Raw genomic sequence first — 9,510 nt, 5'->3', positions numbered from 1 at the left:
GCTTAGGATGTGTCACATGCGTTTTGCATGTCGAAACGAACTGTGGCATCAGTCCAGGCTGAGGCACTTCTGTTCAGAATATTGCTTGAATTAGGGAACAAATAATAATTAGAAGTAAATACATGTGGGGGGTAAATACATGTGGGTTAACAAAAGAAATGTACTATTGGGTTAACAAAAGCAATGAAAATATGATGAGCGTAGGGGGTAAATACATGTGGACATATACAATCTAAGCAATTCTGTTGCATAAGTTTAATGGCTCAATATGTACTCCCTCCGTTCCAAAATAAGTGTTACAGATTTTGTACTAAATTAGTATACATTTTGTAATAGATCACCGACACTTATTTTGAGACAGAGGGAGTACAATTTATGCAGCTATCCAGTATGATGAGGCAGAAAATTGTGTTGTAAGAAACTAAAAATGCAAATTAATTATGGTTCACACAATCAAAGACACAAAACAAAATGTCCAACCGTTATATATGCAATGTTCATACCTTGTGCTTTCATTGCCATCTAACAGGTAGACAGTGTGTAGACATCCAGGTCTTCACCATGAAGTCGCTGGTGCTGGTTCTGAAGTTCACGCACCCAACGGGAAGATATCTCCTGCATATCCTCGCCCAACCCCAGCTGCTGCAAATTGCCCAACCCCTCTACATGGCTTAAGTTTGAACAACCACGTACTTGCAATTTTAACACTTGAGGGAGGTTGGAGACCTTCTCGAGGCCTTCACAATCCTCAATGACAAGGAGCTCGAGTATTGAGAGGTCCTCCACAGCCTTCAAGTTGTTCGCTCCAATTAACAAGAGCTCCTTCAGGCTGGTGGTGTCATCTCCAAGCTGTCGTGGGAGAACACTCAGCTTGGGGCAACCTTCGACTTTCAACTTCACCAAACAAGGTAGTAGTTGCAATCGTGTAGATTGCGCATCACCATTACAAATCTCACCATCACCATCCTCTCCTTCATCAACAACATTTCCCACTTCCTTCAAAAAAGACCACTCCTCCCAGTTGGGCATATCCTTAATGAAGAACCATTCAAGTTTAGGGAAGGCAACAAACACATTGCATATCGGTTCACTCATCCTGTAGCCAACAAATTCAGGTCCAACCTTGGTAACTGCCTGTGCTCCATCAATTCTTAGAAATTTCAAGTTTGGTAGCTGGCCGACAGGTGGAAGATCCACACATGATCGTAGATTTTTTAGGAACAAGTGTGTTAGTGAAGACAAACATATGGTACCAAACCACGTGGGATACCTCTTACCACAGAATCCAAATATATAAAGGGTTTCCAGGTTTCGTGGAGGTACTAACAGCTCAAAGACCTTCTCAGCATTGCTAACATCTTCTGAATATGGTCCCTCTCCATGTGCGGTCCACTCTAGTACCAGTTCTTTTAGATGCTTTTTGTCCGCCAACACTAAATTTATACGGCAATGAGCCGTTCTTTCCAATTTAACAAGATTGAGATACATCATGTGCGGCAAAGAAGACAACTCTTCCAACTTCCACCCATCTTGTACATCAGAATTATCACTTCTGTCGCCGACTAGAAATCCTCGTAATTCAGTGAGCAAATTCAAATTTCCTATCCCTTTTGGGACCTGATTTACTTTTGTGCCAGTAAGACGAAGACATCGTAGATTGCATAATTGGGTTATCGCCAACGGGAGAATGTGCAGAGCATCACAATTTATCAAGCTCAATACTTGAAGATTCTTTAGGGATCCAATGGATTCTGGAAGATGAGATATGCCAGTATGACCAAGATCAAGCAGACGTAGATGGATCAGTTTTCCTATATAATCTGGAATGTTTTGCACAATTGAGTAATTCAAGGCTAAAACACGAAGAAGTAGAAATCTCTTGAACAATGTATCCTCAATTCTCCATGGACCATAAAAAGCAAGGAATGTCCTCACCTTAACTGCCATGTTATCCATGCTAGGTAACACTAATTTATCCTTCTTACTGACAACAGAAAGACGTCGCAATTTTAAGATATTCTCACCCCGTAATGTTTCAACGTCTCCAATAAAACATTCCTCCCGTGATAATTTGCAAGCAAGCTGTCTTAAGAGGTCATGCATTCTGCATTGAGATTGGTTAAAAATTGTGTTATCTGGTTGGAGGAGATTCCGATGGATTAGCTCATAGTAGTACCCTTCCGCTATGTCTTCTAGTAGCTGGCCTTGTTGCTCCTCAATGAAGCCTTCAGCAATCCATAACTTCGTAATTACACCACGGTACATGATAGAATCTTCAGTATACAAAGCACAATAAAGGAAACATTGTTTCAGACGATGCGGTAATTCATCATAGCTTACGTATAGGACGCCTTCTATGTCATCAGAGAGCATCCCATGAGGGCCAGAGTATTTACCTAAAAACTTTCTCCATTCATTCTCAGTTAGATCTCTGCTTGCCAAAGCACTAGAAGTAACCTTAATTGAAAGAGGGAGGCGACCACATTTACGAACAATCTCCATCCCCGTTGTCTTCAAATTATGCACTTCTTTCTCCTCGACAATGTTCATGCTCTTCCAAAGTAGCTCCCACCCCACCTCTACTGACATGAGATCAACTTGATGGGTATGTTGTATGCCTATTCTCACTGCAATTTGATCATCTCGTGTGGTTATCAATATTACTCCGGAAATTGTTGTATGGAATGGGGGTCTTAATAAATCCGTCCAAACATTAGGATGCCACACATCATCTAAAACCAGAAAGAAACTCTTCCCTTCAATTGTTTCTGCAAGCTTTCTCTGCAGTTCTGCTATGGTTTCTCCTTGCTCATGATGCACACCAATATTTCGAAGAACCTCTTTTAGAATAGTTACTTCATTGTAGTCACGTGAAACACAAATCCATGCATGTAGCTTGAAGCTTCCTTTTATTTTTTGGTCATTGAATATTTTCTGAGCTAGTGTTGTCTTACCAACTCCTCCTGTCCCAACAATAGCAAGCTTATAAGACTTATTTTCCTTGTGAGCAAGTGCTAAGCCTACCAACTTCTTGCTAGAATGTATGATCTCCTTTCCCACAAGGTTGGGCTCAACAAGGTTGGAACTTCTTATCAATTTGGATGTTGGACCATTTCCAGTAGGTTGTGTACTACTGCTGAATGTTAAAAATGTTGTATCTTTTGAGATGTTGTCTATCCTTTTGTTCAGACTTCTAATCCGAACAGCCACATCGTGGCGTGACCCGATGTTACAAAAGCAAGAGGAAACTGAAAGGCCTTTGTAGGAAGCTGATTTGCTTGATGATGATGGATGGTCAGGCAGTAGCTTGCTTCCTTTGCATCTAGCCACGTCCAAGATTTCATCTACATCATATATAACATCTCTCAGTTGACCAAGCCAATTGTTCACTGCAAGCTCTTTTGTTCTCCTTTTCTCAGCATCATATATACAACAACGTATTAGTTCTACCCGTCGCAACACTTCTACAAGCTCTTCTTCCACCCCTAGAATCAGTATGGCCTCATCACTAATAATATTTTGCAACTTATTGACACATGATCCAAGCAAAGATTCTAGTATGGCTGCCATTGATCTGAGAAACTCAGCTCAGGAGACCCACCAAAAACACCAGGTTGGCCTGTTGGGGGATTGCAAAAATTAAAGGGTGAAAATGAATTCACAAGGTAAACATGCTTTCAAAACAGAGACAAGTCTTAGAAGGTGTGAAAGATATCACTAGTGACTTGCCATTTACATTTTCAACAAATCTTGCATAATGAAGCTCTGTAACGTACATACAAATTCAGAGCCCTGAATAGTGTCACATATTAATTGTGGTCTAAAATCCCGAGTCGGCATTCCATATCTTCATTTTTTGTGTTTACAAATTTACACGTACTTTAGTTTTGTGCATTAAAATGATTTATCGGCATGCTTTTGACAGTTGAAGAACCATCACATAGCAGCTGCGTAACAGTGTACATATTGAATCACAGAAAATGTTGCACTAAGTAAGTGTTGTATTTTAATCTAAGTAGTAAACAGAGAGATTAGTCTTTACCTTAGAAAGCAGTCTTCCAAGTTACAACATGGAAAAAAAAAATCATCTACTTTACGAATCAATATTGATCACCTTGAAGACACGGGTTGCTTCGATCAGCCCATCACTGCTCACAAGATCATCAATCAAGTAACCAAGAATAAAACCATGCTGCCATCACCTGCAGTAGATCATCTAAAAACTAGTGAACAAAAGGAGTGCCGGTGCGTGTTTTTGCTATCAAGGTGCAGACCATGCATTGAGATGGAATATGTACCTGAACACGGGTCAGTAACTAAACTGATAAGCCACTGATGAGCATGCTGCAAGAGGAGAGAGGCACGGTGCGTGTTAGCACAGAGCCACAGACTGTTTCCTGTCTCCAGCGGACTACCTGAATCCAGCTTGAGTTAGTGATCGGTGGACCAAGAGCAAAGGAACGAGCACGCGCGCCAAGACAAAATTTCCTCCGAGGGGAGTAGATGCAAACCGCGATCAACTAGCGAGAATAGGGCGAACGATATCTTCAATTTACCTGCTTGATTTGCTGATGCCTTGCTAGCAGCCTACTGGAGACAAGCAAGAGAGCAAATAAAGCAGTGGTTGGATACCCAAAGAGACAACACTAGGTGGTAAAAAGTCGTCCCCCTCCTCTGCTTCTGTAGAAAAATGCAGGCTAAAACAGACAGCATATATATTCAGCAAAGGCGTGCCGAGTCTTGTGAAAGCGATCGGCAAGCTGCTTAGTATTAATTCCTTGCTGTGTACTCCCTTCGTCCCAAACTAAGTGTCTCAAGCTTAATATAATTTTATATTAAAACTAATATAAAGTTGAGACACTTATTTTGAGACGGAGGGAGTACGTACTAATTTAGTGGTAGCGTTCGTCACTGCCAACCGCCTAATGATGCATAGATTAGGCCAAGTAGCACTTCAAGACAGTCAAACTTTTTTTTTGTGATAAGGGAATTCTGTTGACTTAGTCCAGTCCAAATGGAAGTATATAAAATTGTTGTACTTAATGTGCCCACCTCATCATCCAGATAGATTGTGCAATCTTTCTTGCGCAGAGAAATCCTCCCAATGCATTACTATCCGACAAAAAATAACGGCCGGGCCTTTCGTAAAAGGAAAAAATAAAGTGTTTTTTATTTATTTTTCATGAGAGATACAATTTTATCTTTGCTCGAAAAGAAAAAAAATAATGTATTTTTTTTGTTTTTTTTCATGAGAGACACGATTTTTCCTTTTGAAAGACACGTTCGTGTCTCTCGGAAAGAAAAAAACGTGTTTTTTCGCGAGAGGCACGATTTTTACTTCGTGAGAGGCACGGGTGTGCCTTTCAAAAGGAAAAAAACGCGGACAAAACGTGTTTTATGTTTTTTTTCCTACCGCGAGAGCCATGATTTTTTTGGTCCGTTTTTTAAGGTTCGTCAAAACCTATCAACATAGGATCTAGTTTTGAAGATTTCGAAGCAAAAAATCAAATGATGAAAACGGTTCGAGATTTGGACGCGCGGTTTAAAAGATAAAACATTTTAAAAATACGAATCTACGAAAAAAAGAGAAACTTCCAAGTTGCACAAGTGCCACGCATGCACCAGCAACACACCCCCACGACGCCTTTTTTAGCGCCAGCGGGGAAAAATCAGCCCAATACCTCGCTCCCAATTCTTCGTTTAGCGCCGGTTTGGACCGAAATAACAGCCGGCGAACCCGAGCCGAACCCAGCCCCTCGGGGGCGCCTGGGGGCGCCGACCGAAGCGAAAAGTCGAGTGGGTCCGTGCTGTCGACGACAAACGGGCCTATTCTCATCATTTTCTCCTTCCCTTTCCCTCCATTTCCTCACTACTTTCCCTTCTCCCCTCCCCGCCGCTCCCGCCATCCGGCCGCCATGCCACCAAAGAAGTACACCGTCCCTTGTCCCGCTACCGCTGCCGATTCCACCCAGCCGAAGCAGAGGAAGCCGAGGGTGCCAATGGCTAGGCCGGCGGGCATTTCGGACGCCCAGTGGTGGGCGGATGTCCAGTGCCGCGAGGCGGTCACAACTGACTGGCGGAGAAGGCTCGACGCCAGGAGGGCCAGGGACGCGGCGGCAGCAGTGGTGGTCGGTCATGGAGAGGCGTCTCGAGCGGGAATGATGAATCTGCCCGGACACAACCCACGCGCCGCGTGGAGTCACCAACAACGCATCGCATCTCCGACCAACCTCTCTCCTTTGTTGCGGCCCTGGGGCTACGCACCCGCGCGCCGCAGCGTTCCTTCCCCACTGTTTTCAGCCACGACCCGCGCACTTCCTCCCTTGCGTAACTTGCGTTCAACGCCGGTCTCAACACCCAGTACAACTGCTCGCCACCGGCGTACTCGTCAGCCTCGCCTGCACCGCCTCTGCGCCGTGGTGTCCTCCATTCGTGCCTGGTTCGATGCTATAGTTTAACCACACCGACACCGACATGGACAAGATCATCACGACCGGCTCCGTCGCCGCCGCGTCCTGCCCGAGGTTCGGCGTGCAGGATGAAACAATGGACACCGCCGGTGACATTGACAACGAGCTCGACAACACCGAGAAACACTAAGATAAACCAAAATCAAGTGGTGCTCTTGTGGGTGTTAAGAGTTAAGACAAACCAGTAGGCACATCCATCCCTATGGCAGTCGTGGCAAGCAGTAAACTTTGATGGATCTAATCTAACTTTGATGGCCTATTACTCTGATGTGATGGACCGACAGACCTTGGGAAGAGGCGGAAGCAGCGGCAGCAGCAGCAGAGACACATCGTGGTCGCCGCAGATCTTGCATGCCCATCGGCGTGCAGGTGGCGCCCTCGGACGCGGAGAACCTGGCTGCGGCGAGAGCGGATAAAGCCGTCAATTCGTGGGGATAGCGGAGGCAACCGAGAGGAATCGCTTAAAGATTGTATGGAGGAGGGGCCGGTTTCAGTTGGAGGGGGAGGAGACGACGACGGCCTGGCAGGGGAACGGCGGCGGCGGCGACGACGGCTCCGGAATGATGGGGAAAGAAAACGAGGAGATGCAGCAGGCCCACCCAGCCCTGTAAACATCAGTTTCACTGGATGCTTGTCATGCTGAAATAAGATCTGTTGTGTTATATTAAGTTTCTTTTTCTTTTTTTGCATATTTTTTCTGCTAAGATTCGATTTGTTTGTATTATCATACATGGATGAGTTGGCAAGGAAACGATTTGCAAAAAATTAGTAAAGAAACAGACCAACAAGAAATTAGCAATTCATTAACTACGCGGATTTGCTGAAAATCATCTCAATTTGTTTCCAGTAAAAGGATTTCTACGGCGATTTCATGTCTATGTGATTTCACTAGCTTATTTTCGCTCTAGCTTATCTCGACAGCTGGCTTATCGCACCCTTAGTTTTGGGGTTTACCGGAAATTCGTTAAATTGCATCATTTGATCTGTTTTTCAAAATAAAGAACTCGCTAGTTTCAGTTGGTATTGGTATATATTTAGCAGTATGGACATGAATCTGATCTTTCCGAGTTCAGTAGACAAAGTGACCTGACCACTTTCTTTATGACCCAAGTGTGCTGATGCTCATGTATTGATATCGGTTCTTTGTGCAGGAATGGACAAATATATAGCAATTGCATGCCAAAGTTTTATTATGAACTAAGACATGGATGTTCTTCAGTAAACAACAAACTGACTCACAAACCCATATGCAGATAAAAATGAGATATACATGCACTCTCTTGTAACACACCCAATCAAACCACTCATATCTAGTAATACTCTTTCCAGCTTGCGCCTCAGCTGTTAGTCCATTACACATCCTACACAAGTACACAACAAGAATGCACTTGAAAGGCGCATCACTACGACCTATACAATTGACTTGTTATGTACTTGTTTGATATCTCCAAACTAGTATTTCAGAATTCGGAGGTACAAATAGCATAGCAAATTCCTCCAAGAGCACTTACCACGGAGAGCGAATGGAGCGTCTCTCAGGGGTGCAAGTGCAAAGCGGGTGTTGCTGTGATACGTGTAAACGGTATTACACTATTATCAACATTGTTTTCATCATTCTTGCTATTCTTCTCTATAACAATCTCCAGTTTACTTTTTTTATTTTTCATCATTCTTGCTATTCTTCTCTATAACAATCTGCAGCTTACTTTTTTATTAAGGCCGGTCACATTTGTCGCCTTTATCTTCATGTGCGTTTGGTACCTCCAACTCGTCTTTCAACAACATGGATGGCCTTAGACACTCCTCGAGCATTGGGCAAGCAAAGAGCTACACATGTTCGCGTTAGGAGCTCTGCGACAGAAGATGCCTCCATCTGGAAACCGATCCCTACATACAAGTCATCCCCTGTCGGCTCCTGTTGCCAACCGCCCACTGTCTCCCCATCTTCCTCTCAAGAAGCCACAGCTGAGCGCTACATTCTCCATCTCACACCGTATATTTGTCGTTGCGCTGGGTGCTGCCATCATATCCATTCCTCTTGCTACCAGGTTCAGCGTCATGTTTGAGGTCTGAGTGAAATGCAGCCTGCAATGATGAGGTCTGAGTGAAATGCTACCAGGTTCAGCGTCATGTTTGAGGTCTTAACAATCCTGCAGATTTTATGAATAACAAGGGAAACTATCCTAATCACCAGTGTAATGAAAACACCATCTTGGGTGTTCTTTGGTATGAGGTCCGCAAATCCGAATGACATCTTTTGCTTTGCCTTGAATGTTTTCCTTGCTCATGCAAAAGGGGCATTAGTGTTGACAGTTTTTGTCTATTGAACTGATATTTCAGTTTCATGTTTCCTGCCGGCTGCCGCACATAGGTTGGCAAGTGTTACATTTTCTACTCTGAGAGCATGATGCATTGTATTTGCTGTGCTTAACAGAATTTCAGGATCCAAAGTTCTTATGCTTTGTCAATTTCAGTGCCCACTGCGTTGCTGGCCCCTCTATCAACGTAGTTGGATCGAGAGTGATGCTTCTTTTGGTATTGTGAATCTCAGTGCCCCCTGCGTTGCTGGCCTCTATCAACGTAGTTGGATTTGGCATTGTGATTTTTTGACGGATTTTCTGCTTCTCCAATGGCTGCCTAATTTCTATTAAATCAAGCTGTAGATCCATATCTGAGCTCTAGAAATCAGATGAAAAGTGATAAGGACAAGGATGCAGTTCAATTCCTTCTTTCTTTGTAGCGGCTTAGAGCTAAGAACATAGGCACAGTGCATTGCCACGGCGAGCTAGGCTAGGACTGTGCGTCAGAACATGGGCACAATACATATTCTTTCTTTACATCCATCGACTATGAAATTGGGCACAAATCACTAACCTGACCTTGTCAGAAAAGTTTAGCACAATGGACCCACGCGTCGATCCGTCAGTTTAAAACAAGAGTTTTCCTTTGAATATTGTTCCAAATTAATAAAGCGTGGGAAACCTAAAAAAAAAAATACATGTGTACTTATTTTTCTTAGATGACCATATGCTTAAAACGG

General features: G+C 43.6%; 1 protein-coding gene and 1 pseudogene across 1 annotated transcript; one reads left to right on the top strand and one right to left on the bottom strand.

Moving 5' to 3' along the window:
* Nucleotides 1–508: 508 nt before the first annotated feature.
* On the bottom strand, nucleotides 509–3,665 carry LOC123439344 (putative disease resistance protein RGA4). Its single transcript, XM_045116070.1, has one exon. The coding sequence runs from the start codon at nucleotides 3,568–3,570 to the stop codon at nucleotides 523–525; it is 3,048 nt and encodes a 1,015-aa protein (XP_044972005.1). The 5' UTR covers nucleotides 3,571–3,665; the 3' UTR covers nucleotides 509–522.
* Nucleotides 3,666–6,474: 2,809 nt separating this feature from the next.
* Nucleotides 6,475–8,549, top strand: LOC123441400 (annotated as a pseudogene).
* Nucleotides 8,550–9,510: the final 961 nt, after the last annotated feature.

Source organism: Hordeum vulgare, chromosome 3H (assembly GCF_904849725.1).
Source record: "Hordeum vulgare subsp. vulgare chromosome 3H, MorexV3_pseudomolecules_assembly, whole genome shotgun sequence".
Classification (NCBI taxonomy): domain Eukaryota; kingdom Viridiplantae; phylum Streptophyta; class Magnoliopsida; order Poales; family Poaceae; genus Hordeum; species Hordeum vulgare.
Note: the sequence above shows the minus strand (reverse complement) of the source record. Positions and strands in the feature narration are given on the sequence as shown.

Bases quoted from the DNA above. Each gene is read 5' to 3' on its own strand.
- LOC123439344 (XM_045116070.1), bottom strand. From the start codon at position 3,570: ATGGCAGCCATACTAGAATCTTTGCTTGGATCATGTGTCAATAAGTTG.